The 19536-nt window shown below is 47.4% G+C and overlaps 2 protein-coding genes across 2 annotated transcripts in view; one reads left to right on the top strand and one right to left on the bottom strand.

Annotated features, from left to right (window-relative positions):
* LOC149441460 (T-cell surface glycoprotein CD3 gamma chain-like) overlaps positions 1-19536 on the top strand; it is a 63485-nt gene that overhangs the window by 25968 nt on the left and 17981 nt on the right. The gene's annotated exons all lie outside the window — the stretch shown is intronic.
* On the bottom strand, positions 11805-13803 carry LOC149441461 (uncharacterized). Its single transcript, XM_089657316.1, has one exon. It carries the CDS (start codon positions 13510-13512, stop codon positions 12130-12132), a length of 1383 nt encoding a protein of 460 aa, XP_089513442.1. The 5' UTR covers positions 13513-13803; the 3' UTR covers positions 11805-12129.

The raw sequence follows: 19536 nt of genomic DNA, 5'->3' as shown, positions 1-19536 counted from the left end.
TGGAGACAGCAGCAATGGGAGGCCGTACAGGGACCCATGAGAGACTCTGGACCTGGCAGCAGCAGGAGGAGGCGGTATATAGGGGCCTATGGCAGATTAGGGGCCTGGCAGCAGCTATAGGAGGCCCGTAATCTGCCAGCACCCTATGTCAAAAAATTAAACACACCAGCAGTGTGAGGAGACCTGAAAGTGGCACATGTTTGAGGCATGATTCATGGCGGATTTAGTCAGTTGTGTCAGGAACTGGTGGTTTGAAATCCAGACTAATCCACGCCTGATTCATTTTCACAAACGTGAGTCTCTCCACACTTTGGGTGGACAGTCGTGTCCTCCGCGGAGTTACAATACCTCCTGCCGCACTAAACACGCGCTCCGATGCCACGCTACTGGCCGGGCATGACAGCCTTTCAAGGGCAAATTCAGCTAGTTGGGGCCAAAGGTCAAGTTTCGTTGCCCAGTAGTCAAGGGGATTGTCTACCTCGGTTGGCAGGGTGCTGTCCAAGTAGGCCCAAGCCTGTTGTTTGAGCTCCTGCTCCAGGTCCACCTGATGCTGCTGCTGCTGCTGCGGCTGGTTAGTAGTTTCCTCACTGCGCTGGTGAAGAAAGCTACTCATCATCGACTGCAGACTGAGGCAGCCGCTGCTGGTGGAGCTGCCACTGCTCCTACCACCCCACCCCTCCCCTGCTGCCATGCCAGCGGAACGCGAGCGCACAGGGCCCACAGTGTCTGAGGATGGACGTTGGCGCACAAAGGCAGAGACCAACTGACTACATAGGTGGTTTTTATAGTACGTAATTTTGGCCTCCCTCTCAGCAGGTGTGAAAAAGGCCACCATTTTGGACCGGTAGCGAGGGTCCAACAAGGTGGACAGCCAAAAGTCATCCCTCTGTCTGATGGTTATTATTCGGCTGTCGCTACGCAAGCAACCGAGCATGCTATGGGCCATTTGTGCCAAGGAATGCGAGGGACTCCCTGCCTCCATCTCCACAGCATACTGCCACGGTGCGTCTGGGTCCTCTGTCTCCTCCTCCTCCTCCTCTACCAGATGCTCCTGCTCCTCCACTCCTGTCCGCTGAGTGGAAAAACCACCCATTTCACTCAATAATTCCTGAGCACAAATGTCCTCCTCTACCTCCTCCTCTTCTTCCTGTCCTGCCCCCACAGGGGTCATGTGGCGTTGAGATCTGTGCGCCACGTCTACCGCACCCTGACCAGCCATTGTTAACAGCATTTGTTCCAGGACGTGCAACAGAGGAATGACGTCGTTCATCCCATAGTCCTGCCGACTCACGAATAGCGTGGCCTCCTCAAAGGGCCTGAGCAAGCGGCAGGTGTCACGCATGAGCTGCCAATGGCTGACATCTAAGTTACACAGGGGAGTACCTTTATCCGCTTGTAACATCAGGAAATCGGTGATGGCCTTTCGCTGCTCGTAAAGGCGGTCTAACATGTGTAGGGTTGAATTCCACCTTGTTGCAACGTCGCAGATCAGGCGATGCTGTGGAATTCCGTTCTGCCGCTGCAGCTCAATGAGGGTGTTCTTTGCGGTGTAGGAATGGCTGAAATGCATGCACAGTTTACGTGACATTTTAAGGATGTCTTGCAGTGGGATGGTGGATTTTAGGAACCGCTTGACAACCAGATTGAACACGTGAGCCATGCATGGCGCATGGCACAACCTTCCTTGACGCAGAGCAGACACCATGTTCTTTCCGTTGTCAGTCAACATGGTTCCGATTTTTAGTTTGCGCGGAGACAGCCATCTGTCGATTTCTCTGTTCATTACACTCAGCAGTTCCTCCCCTGTGTGACTACGTTCGCCAAGGCATACCAGGTGCAGCACAGCGTGACACCGTTGCGCCCTGCACATGTGATATGCCGGTCGGGTAATGGGACTTGGCACGGGGGTGGCGGCTGAGGACACGGCGGAAAAAGAGGTGGTAGAGGCGGACATGCTTGCTGGACCAAGGACGTGCAAACGTGGAGGCAAAAGCGTCGTGACCTGTCCAAGTTGCTGGTGCGGCTGTGCCGGCACCACGTTCACCCAGTGGGCCGTAAATGACATGTACTGTCCCTGACCGTAGTTACAGCTCCACACGTCGGCGCTGCCGTGCACTTTGGCAGAGACCGACATGCTCAAAGACTGGCCCACCATCTCTTCTACATGTGAATGCAGGGCTGGCACTGCCTTTTGGGCAAAGAAATGACGGCTTGGCACTCTCCACCGCGGCGCGGCACAAGCCATCATTTCTCGGAAAGGTGCTGAGTCCACCAGTTGGAAAGGGAGGGACTGCAGCACCAGCAACTTGGACAGGAGGACGTTCAGCTTTTGCACCGTCGGGTGCGTGCTCGCAAACTGTTGTCTCTTGGATACGGATTCCAAGAAAGACTGTTGACGGAATCCGAGAAGAGGAGTAGCAGGAGAAGGAGCATCTGAACGAGCGGAAGATGCCAATGAGCGACAACTCCCCTCAGCAGAGGTGTTGGAGCCTTGACTGGCTGATAGAGGGCGATTGACGACGTCGGGTGACGGAGCAAGTAACGGAGCGGGTGATGGAGCGGGGGCTGGGGCAGGCAGAACCGCCGTATGTTTATCACGGTTTTCCCAGGCCACCGAATGGTGACGCTGCATATGCTGACGCAACGCTGTAGTCCCAACATGGGCCCCCTGGCCACGCTTGCATTTCTGGCCACATAGTCGACATACGGCTACGTTTACTTCCTCGGGCGGCTTGAGGAAAAATTGCCACACCACCGAGTAGGAAACTTTGCCCCCGCTACTCTTCACTGGCTGACTGCTACTTCCTCCGTGCGCACCGGCACCACTACTGGCCGTGGTGGTAGGCTGCAGTGGAGCTGGTGCTCTACTCCGTGGACGTTTGGCTCCACTGACACTGATGCGACCCTGCTGCTGTCTCCTGGGCAACCCACCGACTGTTTTGCTCGCTGCCAAGCTGCCACCCTCTTCTCCTGATGATGCGGAAGAAATTGCCTGATGACGACGAGGCTGCCAAGTGCGATCAACCTCCTCATCATCAAGTAGGGTCTCCGCCTCACTACTAGCCCCCTCGGCTGCGTCTGGGTCAGGAGACAGACCTGTCTCTAGACCGGCTACCGAGCCACTCTCCTCGCCAGTACTTGTTCGCTTGGCTGCTGAAAAGGCCGATGTCTCCCCCCGTTCCTGACCGCCCTCTGTTAGCTCTTCCTCACTGTACAGTGGGGCTGAGCCCACAGCATGCGATACTTCGCTTGGTGAGGGAACAGCAAAGGACAGGGGCAGGTAGAGGACACGTGATTTCAGTGGGCTTGGTCCCGGGCCATGCCAACTAACGGTTGTGTCTGACGTACCCACCGACCGTTGGCTGTAGGTGTCAGAGGTGACCTGGGAAGAGGAAGACGACCGAGCCAACCAATCAATGACGGCAGGGTTGTCGGTGGAGACACGACCGCTGGATGACACCGGGAGCACTGGCCTCTGGCTGCGAATACTGCTGCCTCGACCCCTTCCTCTGCTGCCACGTCTGCTCGCTCCTAAAACATTGCCTCCTCTGCCACTCCTCTGCATGTTGTCTGACATACTATTTAATTCAACGATTAGGTGTCCCTGAGTAACAATTCTCTGGCACTCAGTAACAATTCTGTCTGTCCCTGAGTATGAATTCTGTGGCCCTGAGTAACAATTGTGTGTCTGTGCAAGTAACAATTCTGTGTCTGTGCAAGTAACAATTTTGTGTCTGTGAGAGTAACAATTCTCTGGCACTCAGTAACAATTCTGTCTGTCCCTGAGTAACAATTCTCTGGCACTCAGTAACAATTCTGTCTGTCCCTGAGTAACAATTCTGTCTGTCCCTGAGTATGAATTCTGTGGCCCTGAGTAAGAATTCTCTGGCACTCAGTAACAATTCTGTCTGTCCCTGAGTATGAATTCTGTGGCCCTGAGTAACAATTGTGTGTCTGTGCAAGTAACAATTCTGTGTCTGTGCAAGTAACAATTTTGTGTCTGTGAGAGTAACAATTCTCTGGCACTCAGTAACAATTCTGTCTGTCCCTGAGTAACAATTCTCTGGCACTCAGTAACAATTCTGTCTGTCCCTGAGTATGAATTCTGTGGCCCTGAGTAACAATTCTGTCTCTGTGCGAGTAACAATTCTGTGTCTGTGCAAGTAACAATTTTGTGTCTGTGAGAGTAACAATTCTCTGGCACTCAGTAACAATTCTGTCTGTCCCTGAGTAACAATTCTCTGGCACTCAGTAACAATTCTGTCTGTCCCTGAGTAACAATTCTCTGGCACTCAGTAACAATTCTGTCTGTCCCTGAGTAACAATTCTCTGGCACTCAGTAACAATTGTGTGTCTGTGCAAGTAACAATTCTGTGTCTGTGCAAGTAACAATTTTGTGTCTGTGAGAGTAACAATTCTCTGGCACTCAGTAACAATTCTGTCTGTCCCTGAGTAACAATTCTCTGGCACTCAGTAACAATTCTGTCTGTCCCTGAGTATGAATTCTGTGGCCCTGAGTAACAATTCTGTCTCTGTGCGAGTAACAATTCTGTGTCTGTGCAAGTAACAATTTTGTGTCTGTGAGAGTAACAATTCTCTGGCACTCAGTAACAATTCTGTCTGTCCCTGAGTAACAATTCTATGGCACTCAGTAACAATTCTGTCTTCCCTGAGTAACAATTCTCTGGCACTCAGTAACAATTCTGTCTGTCCCTGAGTATGAATTCTGTGGCCCTGAGTAACAATTCTGTCTCTGTGCGAGTAACAATTCTGTGTCTGTGCAAGTAACAATTTTGTGTCTGTGAGAGTAACAATTCTCTGGCACTCAGTAACAATTCTGTCTGTCCCTGAGTAACAATTCTCTGGCACTCAGTAACAATTCTGTCTGTCCCTGAGTATGAATTCTGTGGCCCTGAGTAACAATTGTGTGTCTGTGCAAGTAACAATTCTGTGTCTGTGCAAGTAACAATTTTGTGTCTGTGAGAGTAACAATTCTCTGGCACTCAGTAACAATTCTGTCTGTCCCTGAGTAACAATTCTCTGGCACTCAGTAACAATTCTGTCTGTCCCTGAGTATGAATTCTGTGGCCCTGAGTAACAATTCTGTCTCTGTGCGAGTAACAATTCTGTGTCTGTGCAAGTAACAATTTTGTGTCTGTGAGAGTAACAATTCTCTGGCACTCAGTAACAATTCTGTCTGTCCCTGAGTAACAATTCTCTGGCACTCAGTAACAATTCTGTCTGTCCCTGAGTAACAATTCTCTGGCACTCAGTAACAATTCTGTCTGTCCCTGAGTATGAATTCTGTGGCCCTGAGTAACAATTGTGTGTCTGTGCAAGTAACAATTCTGTGTCTGTGCAAGTAACAATTTTGTGTCTGTGAGAGTAACAATTCTCTGGCACTCAGTAACAATTCTGTCTGTCCCTGAGTAACAATTCTCTGGCACTCAGTAACAATTCTGTCTGTCCCTGAGTATGAATTCTGTGGCCCTGAGTAACAATTCTGTCTCTGTGCGAGTAACAATTCTGTGTCTGTGCAAGTAACAATTTTGTGTCTGTGAGAGTAACAATTCTCTGGCACTCAGTAACAATTCTGTCTGTCCCTGAGTAACAATTCTCTGGCACTCAGTAACAATTCTGTCTGTCCCTGAGTAACAATTCTCTGGCACTCAGTAACAATTCTGTCTGTCCCTGAGTAACAATTCTCTGGCACTCAGTAACAATTGTGTGTCTGTGCAAGTAACAATTCTGTGTCTGTGCAAGTAACAATTTTGTGTCTGTGAGAGTAACAATTCTCTGGCACTCAGTAACAATTCTGTCTGTCCCTGAGTAACAATTCTCTGGCACTCAGTAACAATTCTGTCTGTCCCTGAGTATGAATTCTGTGGCCCTGAGTAACAATTGTGTGTCTGTGCAAGTAACAATTCTGTGTCTGTGCAAGTAACAATTTTGTGTCTGTGAGAGTAACAATTCTCTGGCACTCAGTAACAATTCTGTCTGTCCCTGAGTAACAATTCTCTGGCACTCAGTAACAATTCTGTCTGTCCCTGAGTAACAATTCTGTCTGTCCCTGAGTATGAATTCTGTGGCCCTGAGTAAGAATTCTCTGGCACTCAGTAACAATTCTGTCTGTCCCTGAGTATGAATTCTGTGGCCCTGAGTAACAATTGTGTGTCTGTGCAAGTAACAATTCTGTGTCTGTGCAAGTAACAATTTTGTGTCTGTGAGAGTAACAATTCTCTGGCACTCAGTAACAATTCTGTCTGTCCCTGAGTAACAATTCTCTGGCACTCAGTAACAATTCTGTCTGTCCCTGAGTATGAATTCTGTGGCCCTGAGTAACAATTCTGTCTCTGTGCGAGTAACAATTCTGTGTCTGTGCAAGTAACAATTTTGTGTCTGTGAGAGTAACAATTCTCTGGCACTCAGTAACAATTCTGTCTGTCCCTGAGTAAGAATTCTCTGGCACTCAGTAACAATTCTGTCTGTCCCTGAGTAACAATTCTCTGGCACTCAGTAACAATTCTGTCTGTCCCTGAGTAACAATTCTGTCTGTCCCTGAGTATGAATTCTGTGGCCCTGAGTAACAATTCTCTGGCACTCAGTAACAATTCTGTCTGTCCCTGAGTATGAATTCTGTGGCCCTGAGTAACAATTGTGTGTCTGTGCAAGTAACAATTCTGTGTCTGTGCAAGTAACAATTTTGTGTCTGTGAGAGTAACAATTCTCTGGCACTCAGTAACAATTCTGTCTGTCCCTGAGTAACAATTCTCTGGCACTCAGTAACAATTCTGTCTGTCCCTGAGTAACAATTCTCTGGCACTCAGTAACAATTCTGTCTGTCCCTGAGTAACAATTCTGTCTGTCCCTGAGAATGAATTCTGTGGCCCTGAGTAAGAATTCTCTGGCACTCAGTAACAATTCTGTCTGTCCCTGAGTAACAATTCTCTGGCACTCAGTAACAATTCTGTCTGTCCCTGAGTAAAAATTCTGTGGCCCTAATAACGTTTCTGTGGCCCTAAGTAACAATTCTCTGGCACTGAGTAACAATTCTGTCTGTCCCTGAGTATGAATTCTGTGGCCCTAACTAGCGTTTCTTTGTCCCTAAATAACGATTCTGTGGCCCTCATTAACAAGTCTGTGTCCCTGAGTAATGGTTCTCTGTCCCTAAGTAACTTCTCTCTGTCCCCAATTCTCGTTTCTGTGGCCCTAACTCTGTCCCTGTCCCTAGTACAGAGCGGTCTGCCTCTGTTCAATGACTGCAGGCAAATGAAGATTTCCAAAATGGCCGCTATATATACCTCGACCATTACACAGTGCTGGCTGGCTGGCTGCTGATTGGCTGATGCGATCACATGTCGTTGAGGAATGCATTATGGGGCAGCGCGCCTTGTCTGCGCGCCTTCCCCGACATCCCCGCTCCGTCGCCGCACATGTCAGCCGCCATTTTCGGAAAAATTTCGATTCGCGCGTCCGAATTAGGCTGTTTTTCGGATTCGGCACGAATCGAAATTTTTCCGAAATTCGACTCGAATTCCACTTCGGATACTTCGATTCGCTCATCTCTACTTCTAATCTCAGCTTGTTACCTGTATGAAAGACACCTGGTAGCCAGAAATCCTGCTGAATGATAGGGGATCAAATACTTATTTCCCTCATGAACATGCAAATCAGTGGTTAATTTGTTAGACATGCATTTCTTTTGATTTTTTTTGTTGCTATTCTGTCTCTCAGTGTTACAATACACCTACCATTTGATTTTTAGACTGATCATTTCTTTGTAAGTGGGAAAACATTCAAAATCAGCAGGGGATCAAATACTTATTTCCTTCACTAAAAATAAAAAACCCAGTGGTGATCATACACCACCAAAAGAAAGCTCTACTGTATTTGTGTGAAGACAAATGATAAAAATGTTCATTTGCGTGCAGTGTTGCATGACCGTGCAGGTTCCAGACTCAGAACTGAGCAATCAGTGGCCCTTGATCACTCAGCCACTAAAAAGTATCAGCAGCATTTCAACAAGGGTTGAAGCCTCCGTTGGGTTTTCATGTAGTCTTTGTCCTTATTGGGAGGATCTCTGCATTTCCTCTGTGGTCATCGGGAGGTACAATAAAATCCCTGCTAAAGAGGCACCAATGACAAAAACTTGACAGAGGTTTTAGCCTCTTTCCATTCTAACAAGAAAAACAATAACAAAAAAAATGCATTTTGGCTGTAGTCGGACGGATGGGGAATGGATCCCCATCCATCTGTTTTTGGCATACAGAATCAGATTGGATGCCGGCAGGTGTCAGCAGACACTTGTCCGCTGACACCAGCCGATCCATAGAGCTCTGTGGATGTTCCGATCTGGTTCGCCTGTCAGTCCTAACAGAGAAACTACTGTATAATGGTTTTGGGTCTCCCGTCAGCTATAAAAAAGTATACATAATGTAGGCAGGTATGGATTTGTTTAAAATAAAGCATTAAATGTATTTTTATAGGCAACTACTATAAGAACCTAAATCTGATTTGGTATCAGCCTCTTATAATCCCCTGTACAGATTGGGTGAGTTTTTAAAGCAGTATTAAGGTATATGTAAACCCTCACCTTATAAAACAACACATTCAATTTAAAATAGAAATAAAAGGCAAAATATTAAACACTACCTTCTTCATGATTACGCCATTTTTCCCGATTTAGTACTGCGCTACTTTAACTGGTAATTGTGTGCCCATGCAAAGCTGTACCCAAATGAAATTAGATCATTTTTTTCACACAAATAGAGCTTTCTTTTGGGTTATATGATCCCCACTGGGTTTTTTTTTTTTGCAATATAAATGAAGATACTAAGTGTACACTGGTAAAAAACGCAGTTATTTACCTGTTAACTGTATTTCCAGGAATCTTCTAGGACAGCTCACTTGAGAGATAGGGCTCCTCCCAGGAAACACCCGCTCCACCTTTTTTCCCCTTTTATAGGCGTCCTCTCTCCCATTGCCCCCAGTATAAGAATATGACCGAAGGCCTAGGAGAAAACAAAGAAGAAAACCGGTAATAAAGACATCCCCCATAGGTTCGCAACATACCTGCACATAATTGTGTGATCAAACAGTAATCGGGGGGGAGTTACGCTGTCCTAGAAGATTCCTGGAAATACAGTTAACAGGTAAATAACTGCGTTTTCCCGAGTCATCTTCTAGGACAGCTCACTTGAGAGGAGTAGAATAGAAATACGTACATTAGGGCGGGCACCCTGCTTGTAGGACCTTCCTGCCAAATGCCTGGTCCTTGCTGCCGATCAGATCCAGCCTGTAATGCTTAGTGAAGGTGGCGAAACTGGACCACGTTGCGGCTCTGCAGATCTGTCCGGGGGAGGCCCCCCCTTTTTCCGCCCAGGAGGCCGCAGTGGCCCTCGTGGAGTGGGCTTTTAGGCCGGGCGGTGGTGACAGGCCTGCCGACTTGTAACCTTCCGAAACTGCCTCCCTGATCCATCTGGCGATGGTGCCCTTGGAGGCACCGTCCCCCTTCCTTAGCCCCTGGAATAGGACGAAAAGCCGGGACGAGTGTCTCCATGTCTTCGTGCGTTCGATGTACGTGATCAAACACCGTCGAACGTCTAACCTGCTATAGTCTTCCGTGCTGCCCGGATCGGCCTCCAGGGAAGGTATTACTATTTCCTGAGATCTATGGAAGTGTGACGCGACCTTAGGTAGGAAGGCCGCGTCCGTGCGGAGGATGATCCTATCCAAGAAGATGGTGCAGTACGGCTCGATCACTGAAAGGGCATGCAACTCGCTGACCCTGCGGGCAGAAACTAGTGCCGTGAGGAGGATGGTTTTAAGCGTCAAAAACCTGAGCGAACACTCATCCAGCGGTTCGAAGGGCCCCCGCTGAAAGCTCTTCAGGACTGTGCCCAGGTCCCATGTTGGCAGTTTTGGCAAGGGCGGGGCACGGCGCCTGGAGATAGCCTTCAGGAATCTGATTACCAAGGGGTCTGCCGCCAACCTCAGCTCGAGAAAGTTCGACAGAGCCGCTACCTGTACTTTGAGGGTATTGGCGGCCAGATTCTTATCCGCACCGGCTTGAAGGAATTCAAGAACGGCATGCAAAATGGGCGTGCCCGGTGCTGCGTTTCTGACCTTCCAGGCGGAAAACTTCTTCCAGACCTTGTCGTACAAGGCGTTCGTCGACCTCTTCCGGCCCTCCAAGAGGGTGGCGACCACTCTTGCCGACAGCCCCATTTCCGCTAGCCGGTCCCGCTCAGAAGCCACGCCGCTAAAGACAGCCTTTCTGGATGAGGATGCATCACCCTCCCCTGGGTGAGTAAATCGCGTGTGGGTGGCATCATCCAAGGGTCCGCCAAACTGAGCTCCTTCAACCGGGAGAACCAAGATCTCTTGGGCCAGAATGGTGCGATCAGAACAACTGTGGTTTGAGACAACTGGATCTTCTGTATCACCTGCGGCAGTAGTCTGAATGGAGGGAAGGCATAAAGGAGGTCTCCTTCCCACTGCTGGGCTAGCGCATCTATCCCCTCGCTTTTGGGGTCCCTCTGCAGGCAGAAGTACCTTTCCCGCTTTGTGTTCTGGCCGTTGGCAAATAGATCGATAGAGGGGGAGCCCCACCTGGCGCAAATCTGATCGAACGCTGACTGGCTGAGGCACCATTCTGTCTGGCTGACCTCTCTTCGGCTCAGCTGATCCGCCAATTGGTTCAGGTCCCCTTTCAGATGTACTGCCGTGATGAACTCCAGGTTTTCCTCCGCCCAGCTCAGGAGGGATCCGGCCAACTCCATCAGCCTTGGGGACCTTGTGCCTCCCTGCCTGTTCAAATATGCCACTGCAGTGGTATTGTCGGAGAGAACCTGGACACCTCTCCCCCTTATCTTTTCCTGAAAGGTCGTAAGTGCCTTGAAAACTGCCAACAGCTCCCTGTAATTTGACGACCTGCTGGAGTCCACTGCACCCCACGTGCCCTGGGCGAGGCCGTCTTCCATATGGGCACCCCAACCAGTCATGCTTGCATCCGTGGTGATCCGCACTGGGCTGGCCAGCCTCCAACTTCTTCCCCGTTCCAAAGTGAGAGTGCTTCCCCACCACTTTAGCGACTCCTTCACTTCCTGCGTGATGCGGATCCTGGAATTCAGACCTGCTCGGCTGCCGTCCCAGTGGGAAAGGGTGTGATTTTGCAGAACCCTGGAGTGAAGTTGCGCCCATTGCACCCCTGGTATTGCCGCTGTCATCCGCCCGATTATTCTCATCGCGGTCCTGACCGTGCAGGTCGACATCCTCCTGAGGGCCTTTGTGTCCTGCCGCAGGTTGAGGGCTTTTTCTGATGTGAGGTATGACCGGGCCTGTGCGGAGTCCAGGACGTACCCCAAGTACGTAATCCTCTTGGAGGGGGTTAGCTGCGACTTCTCCTTGTTGATAAGCCACCCCAAACTTTCCAGAAAAGATATCGTACGTTCGATGTGCGTTCTCAGGCCACCTTCTGTGCCCGCAAATAAAAGCAGGTCGTCCAAATAGGGGATGATGTTTATCCCTTCCAGTCTCAAAACTCTTAAAGGCTCCGCTAGAATCTTGGTGAAGATCCTCGGGGCCGACGACAGGCCGAAGGGGAGTGTGTTGAACTGAAATAGCACCGGACCCATTTCGCCTTCCAGCGCAAACCTCAGGAATCTCCTGGAGTCTTCTCTTATCGGGACATGCAGGTATGCATCTTGCAGATCTATCGAGGCCATGAACACCCCAGGTGAAAGGAGATCCTTCACCGTGTATATGGACTCCATACGGAATTTGCTGGGCCTCACAAACTCGTTCACCTTCCGCAGATTCAATATCATCCTGTAAGCACCTGACGGTTTTTTCCTTAGGAAGAAATGGGAGAAGAATCCACTTCCCCTTTCCTCTTCTCTCAACTGGCAGATAACATTCTGACTGAGCATATCTTGTAGGAGGTCCACCAACGCATCCGCCATGGCCCTGTCCTTTGGCAGGGGTGTTGCAAAGAATCTCTGAGGGGGGGCCCTTGTGAACTCTATTCTGTACCCCCTGTGGATGGCCTCCAGAATGTAGGTGTTCTGGGTTATCCCTAGCCATTGTGCGTGGAAGCGCCCCAGCCTCGCTCCCACCTGGCCTCTCCAGTCACTTCTGCTGGGTTTTGGGTCTATTCTGGCTGGGGTTGAAAAGGAAACCTCCCCTGCCTCTCGGCTCGTTCCTGCCTCTTCTCGCGCCCCAGCCTGGGCGCTGGGTTTGGAACCTAGCTTCCCTTGACGTGTATCGCCTGGATGGGCGAAACCCCTTCCGTCCAATCTGCCTGCTGGGGACCGGGAAGCTCTTTTTCCTGTCTGCCGACCTTTCCAGGACTGAATTCAGCTCCGGGCCGAAAAGGAGTTTTCCTTCAAACGGCAGGCCACAGAGTTTAGACTTGGAGGCCAGATCCCCCTGCCAAGATTTCAGCCAGATAGCCCTCCGCGCCGAGTTTATGAGCGCTGTAGATCTAGCAGAGAGTCTGATGGTCTCTGCTGATGCGTCCGCGATGAAGGCTACCGCTTTCTCCAGCACCGGAAGGGACTTCAGAATCTCCTCCCCCGGGGTACCTTGTTCCAGATGTGAACGGAGCTGCCCCAACCACACATCCAGGGTTCTGGACACGCAGGTTGTTGCCACTGCAGGCTTAAAATTTACTGCGGATGCTTCCCACGCCCTCTTCAGGAAAGCATCTGCTTTCCGATCCATTGGGTCCTTTAGGGACCCACCGTCTTCAAAGGACAGATCCGTGTCCTTCGAGATCCTCGAGAGAGGGGCGTCTGGCTTTGGGCAAGTCTCCCAAACCGAGGCATCTTCCTCCTTAAAGGGGAAACGTCTCTTGAGGTTCTTGGGAAGGAAAGCTTTCCTCTCTGGCTCTTCCCATTCCCTCCTGATCGTGGACCACAGGGCAGGGTGTACTGGGAATGTACGGCTGCTTTTTGCCTGTAGCCCTGCGTACAGTTGGTCGTGGAGAGAGAGGTCCTGCTGTTCCTCCTCCAGATCCAGGGTCTCATAGATCACCTTTAACAGGTCCTCCGTGTCTTCCACCTGAAAAAGGAACCTGTCTGCCTTTGGGCCCTGAGCCTCAATCTCACCCTCCTCCGAGTCTGAGGTGTCCGACTGTTCGGCCTCTTCCCAGTCCCTTACCGGCGCTACCTTGTCCAGCTTCCTCTTTTTCCCCCCTTGGGTGCCAGAAGTGCCCGGTTGGGGCTCATCCTGGGCCGGCCCCGGCCTCTGTTCCCTGAAGCTTTGAAATGTCTTGGACATTTCCTGTGTCATATTTTGTAGGAAATCTTTAAAAAAAGATCCAGACTCTTTCTTGATGAGCTTGTCTATGCACCCCTGGCAGAGCTGCTTCCTCCAGGAGCTCGCCAGCTTCTTCCTACAAGTGGCACACTTCTTTTTCTGCTCACAAGGAGCTTCTTTCTCCCCTCTATCCTCCTCCTGTGGGCCCATCTTACTGCAGGCCTCCCCCGCTCCTGACAGATCTGCCTCCATGCTGCCGCAGACTCTGCCTCGGTGCGGCGGTTTTTCAGGGGCTGGTGGGCTCCGCCCCCCCCCTGCGATCCCCCCTCGCCGACCTCCCTCTCACGGCCGCCGGTGGAGAAGCGGCCGTGGCACGGGTTCCTTCCACGGTCCGCCGCCCATTTCCAAGATGGCGGCGGCCGTTCCCTGCTCCTGCGCCGGAAGTGACGACACCCGGCGCCCGGAAGTGACGCGATCGCAGCGTCCAGACCTCCGCAGCCGAGCCTCCTGGCCATGCTGCCGGGATCCCAGGAGCAGGTAAGACTTACCTGAAACCTCCGCCAGAGAGCCCAGATAAAAACAAAAAATGGGCGTAGCTCCTTCCTGGCCGGAGGAAACACTAAAACTGGGGGCAATGGGAGAGAGGACGCCTATAAAAGGGGAAAAAAGGTGGAGCGGGTGTTTCCTGGGAGGAGCCCTATCTCTCAAGTGAGCTGTCCTAGAAGATGACTCGGGAAAAATTATTTACAGCTACTCACTGATACTAATTACCAATACCTGCCAGCTACTCTTTTGTTTACACTTCAGCTGTCAGCAGAGGAACCCCACTGACAGCTAAATGAGTGATCAGTTGATAATGAAGTGGTGCCCCCTCCTCCTTAACCACTTCCTCTCTCACACCTGTTCACCCTTTATGGACCAGAGAAAGTTTTACACTTCTGCTATGGACCTGTTTATTCGGTGATAACTTTGTCATTACTTAAGATACAAAAGGTAAGACATCCATTGTTTTCTTAAAGACAAACAAGGTTTTCTGAATATTGTCTTGCAATAATTATATTTTTTCACAATTCTTAGACAATTAAGTTTAAGTAATAAAAAAAACACAATTTTTCTTTATTTTGAGCAGTGTTAGAAATTGAGCAGTGTTAAAAATAAATTGTGTTACTGCACAAAAGAAGTGAGCATTTTATTCTGTAATTTGTCCTGTTTAACATGACACCAAAATTATGATTCTAGTACAAAGCATTGAAATGTTTTTTACTAATGAAATCAATTTATTTTTTTCAGTTTTGTGCTTTTTTCAATGTGAATCTAAATACATGTGAAATATGTAAAAATATGAACAAACAAAGCAAACAAAAACAAAAAAAGTTTTAATTTGTAATAGTTTATAAAATAGAAATGAACAAAAAAATCAGCACAAAATAGTAATTAAATATAGAAAGAGAATAAGGCGTTAATTAGGGCTGATTAGAGTAAATTAAGGGATAAAAAGAGGAACATTTAATTAAAAAACAAAACAAAAACTTTTCTTTACTTGACAGGTTGCTTTTAACTGTCTTCATCTGCAGATTGAAGTTCATCCCTTTGATATTAATAAACAGAAAAATACAAAATGAAACAATTTTTCTTTTTATCTTTCTGTTTTAGGCTGAACAATGTTGTTGATAAACATTGTCAGACTGTTTGGTTTTTTTTTGACTGCTCTGGGACTTGGACTTCTTTACACTTCAGTTGTCAGCAGGAGAACCCCACTGACATCTGAATAAGTCATCAGTTGTTAAAGTGATACTAAACCCAGGACCCTGCATTCACTATATCTGGTCTCCCGCAGTACACGGAACATGGAAATGTGATTTTTTTAGTAAATATAAACTGCTAAATACCTTTTCTCATCAGCAGTTAGAGCAGTCTTGTGACTTCAGCAGAGCTTGGGTAAAGCTTGTAGGAGAAGTTCTTTCTGTTCTAGGAGGATGTGAAACACTTGACCCTCTGTCTGGACAGTGCTGATTGGCCCTGTGCTGATCACATGCACTCTCAAGGAAAAAAAAACTCTCTAGCAATACACACCAAACTGAGCATGTCCATGTAACTACAGATTCAGTCTGTATCAGGTAGTAATTTCAACAAGAGGAGGGGCAGAGAAGAAAGGATCAAACAACCTTTTTACACAATGCAGAGGATTAACCCCTTAGGTTCCACAGTGAGCATATCAAGCATGCTATACTGCATATACTGACTGATTTTACTTTGGTTTTTACACAGCGTCCGCTCTTTAACAAACAATAAGTGCCAGTTTTTTGGGGGTTTTTTTTTACAGCTTTTTTTTTTACATTTCAGCTGTCAGCGCGGGGAATCCCACTGACAGCTAAAAGAACCCGAGCCTGAAGGTATCAGAGCATTTGCACGAGTACCAATACTTATGCAATGCTTATTATCGGCACCAATACCAGTACTGGTAGTGGTGCAGCTCTAAAAAAGACCAGAAATAAAAAAAAAACACTTTTTTTACTTTCTGCTTTAAAACATATCCAGTAAAAAATGTAATACCTTCAGTCTCGGGTTCTTTCAGCTGTCAGTGGGATTCATTTATATTGCAAGAAATAAAAAAACAGAGGGGATCAAATACCACCAAAAGAAAGCTCTATTTGTGTTAACAAAAATTATATAAATTTCGTTTGGGTACATTGTTGCATGACCACACAATTACCAGTTAGAGTACTGCATCTGATTGGGTCCTCCTGTCAGTTTTTCTATGGATGATCATCTAAAGCCCTGTATGGAATGGTGGGTGTCAGCAAACAAGTGTCTGCTGTCACCTGCCGGCAACCATTCCCCACTGAGCGGACCAGATCAGATGAAAGTCGGGTGGAAATGGACAAGCGGTCCATTTTCATCTGACTGCCCCAAAGAAGTCAGCAGGCTGTGTCTGTGTCTGCTCTGCAGCAGCAGTCACAGACCTGTCATCTGCCTGCTCAGTGGGGATCAGTGGAGAGATCCCCCACTGAGCAGGCAGATCCGCTGATAGGTCTATCCCATCTGAAAGGGGCCTTAAGCCCGACTACAGCCAAAATTAAATTTTTTGTTGTCTTTTTTTTCAAAATGGAAATGGACTAAAACGTCTGTCAGGTTTTTAGAAAAATAATGTGGTACCGCGCTCTAATCAGTAATACAACATCAATACATAACCTAAATCTGTGAAAACAATAATATGCCTTAAGTGTGCATATATATACTCAAATCAATAATTACAGTTAATAAAGTCCATATATTCATGCACTTTGTGTATTTGATTAATATTCCAGTGGTGATCTTAGACTATATAAGAAAAAAACTTTTCTGCCATGTGGTACCAGTCTTCCAATAAATGTAATATAAAGTATATTGCAATGTGCTCTCCTCTGTGGCAAATTGAATAAAAGTGTGTAATATAGACTGCACCGTGGGTCAGTGTGATAAAGAATTCCTTTCCTTCCTCAGCAAGCTGCTTGATCATATCCTCCTCAGCAAGCTGCTTGATCTTATCCTCATGTGAAAAGATAAAGGTGCGCTTTTGTATATACAATACGCTGTAGACAGCGGTCAGATCAGCCTTGTAGGTGTGCCTGCGCACACTGTCAATACTCGCCGTTTCTCTGTGCGGATGCGTGGTGACATCACTGCTCCTCCCCTACAGGGACTCGTAGCTTCCTCTGGTTCATGATTTCAATGCAGCAAAGGCAGAGAGTACAGAATGCTCTGGATTTCTGGCAGGACAGGTGGAACAAAACACTTATTGGTACATTTACCAGACCAAGTTCCAGTTCATTGTTAGGGTTTACATATTCTTTAACCACTTAGCGACCGCAATATACTGCAGCCATTGTAGGCAAAGCAGCGTACCTGTATGTCGCTGCCTACTTCTGGGTTTTGGGTACGTGCATGCATTCCCCCCCGGCCGGCACCCCAAAGCTCTGTGTTAGTAAACATCTGGGCACAATCACAGGCTGGAGCTCCTTGTTGGTAAACAACACAGAGCTCTGTACAGAGGGAGTGATCTGTCAGTTTTTCATCTCTGCAAAGCAAGGATGAGAAACTGAGAGATCTTAGTAAAATCAGTACGATTTACACACATTACACATACTTAGTGTAACAGGGTTAGCTCGGCAGCGGGTGTGTGTGACCCCCTGGATGGGTGCACAACACAAAAAAAATAGGCACAGCACAACAATAGTGGAGGTGAAAACAAACAGGTGCAATTTATTTACAATATTTACAGAAAAAATGATAAACAAAAAAGAAACATCAAAATAAATCCTGGCCAACTTGGCTACTTACTGCAACAACAGCTTCTCCCTAGCTACCCACTAGGTACAGCCTGCTGCTATACCTAGTTGCTAGTACTGGGAGGTTAGCCACACAGGCTTTGGTCTCTCTGCACACAGATAACAGGTCAGCTCCCCAGACAGTTCAGGCACAGATCTGGTTCCAGGGTGGAGCAACTCCCTAAGCACTCTGGGAAGCTTTATACAAGTGTTAATGAGCCCACTACCTTCAGCTGGGCTCATTATCTCAGTGCTGAAGGACTCAGCACTTCCCTCTAGTGGTACAAATCCCCATAAACCCTGAATCTCGGACAAATATATCGTCCATCCAGGACGCAACCAGGTGATTTCACCTGCCTACTGTCACATATTTAACCCCTTGATTGCCCTAGATGTTAATCCCTTCCCAACCAGTGTCATTAGTACAGTGACAGTGTATAGTATTATCACTGATCACTGTATTAGTGTCACTGGTGATATCAGTTCCCCCCAGCATCAGTGTCAGATTGCCTACCGCAGTCCCATTATAAAGTGATGATGGCCTCCATTAGTTGTATAAAAAAAAGTTAAAAATAAAAATTCCAGTATATAGTTGTGTTCAAAATAATAGCAGTGTGTTGAAAAAAGTGAATAAAGCTCAAAATCCTTCTAATAGCTTTTATTTCCATACACACAAATGCATTGGGAACACTACACATTCTATTCCAAATGAAAACATGAAGAAAAATATATCAAATTTGTGTTGTTCCTCTAAAAAAAATGAAGAAAAGTGAATATTAGACTGTTCAAAGAAATAGCAGTGTTTGTATTCTTCTTTACAAACTCAAACAGTCACTATATGAACTGAAAAATGTTTGAAGATTTTGCTTTCCTTTGAATCACTTAATTAATATTTAGTTGTATAAGCACTTTTTCTGAGAACTGCTGTACATCTGTGTTGCATGGAGTCAACCAACTTCTGGCACCTGTGAACAGGTATTCCAGCCTAGGATGATTGGACTACATTCCACAGTTCTTCTCTATTTCTTGGTTTTGCCTCAGAAACTGCATTTTTGATGTCACCCCACAAGTTTTCTATTGGATTAAGATCCGGGGATTGGGCTGGCCACTCCATAATGTCAATCTTGTTGGTCTGGAACCAAGATGTTGCATGTTTACTGGTGTGTTTGGGGTCGTTGTCTTGTTGGAACACCCATTTCAAGGGCATTTCCTCTTCAGCATAAGGTAGCATGACCTCTTCAAGTATTCTGATGTATTCAAACTGATCCATGATCCCTGGTATGCAATAAATAGGCCCAACACCGTAGTATGAGAAACATCCCCATATCATGATGCTTGCGCAACCATGCTTCACTGTCTTCACAGTATACTGTGGCTTGAATTCAGTGTTTGGGGGTCATCTGACAAACTGTCTCCAGCCACTAGACCCAAAAAGAACAATCTTACTTTCATCAGTCCACAAAATGTTGCGCCATTTCTCTTTAGGCCAGTCAATGTGCGATTTGGCAAATTGTAACCTCTTCAGCACATCTTTTTTTTCAACAGTGGGACTTTGCGGGGGCTTCTTGCAGATAGCTTGGCTTCACATAGGCGTCTTCTAATTGTAACAGTACTCACAGGTAACTTTAGACCTTCTTTGATCTTCCTGGAGCTGATTGTTGGCTGAGTCCTTGCCATTTTGGCTATTCTTCTATCCATTCGAATGGTAGTTTTTCACTTTCTTCCACGTCTTTCAGGTTTTGGTTACCATTTTAAAGCATTTGCAATCATTTTAGCTGAGCAGCCTATCATTTTCTGCACTTCTTTATATGTTTTCCCCTCTCCAATCAACTATTTAATCAAGCTACACTGTTCTTCTGAACAATGTCTGGAACGACCCATTTTCCTCAGAATTTCAGAGAGAAATGCACTGTAACCAGCATGTACAACATTTGCTGCCTTCCTTCCTGAAATAAGGGCAATAATTGCC

This window comes from Staurois parvus, unplaced genomic scaffold (genome assembly GCF_062004578.1).
Source record: "Staurois parvus isolate SC_StPar_1 unplaced genomic scaffold, SC_StPar_1.0 ptg000981l, whole genome shotgun sequence".
In the NCBI taxonomy this organism is placed as follows: domain Eukaryota; kingdom Metazoa; phylum Chordata; class Amphibia; order Anura; family Ranidae; genus Staurois; species Staurois parvus.
The sequence above is the reverse complement of the archived record's forward strand: the minus strand, read 5'-3'. Positions and strand labels throughout refer to the sequence as shown.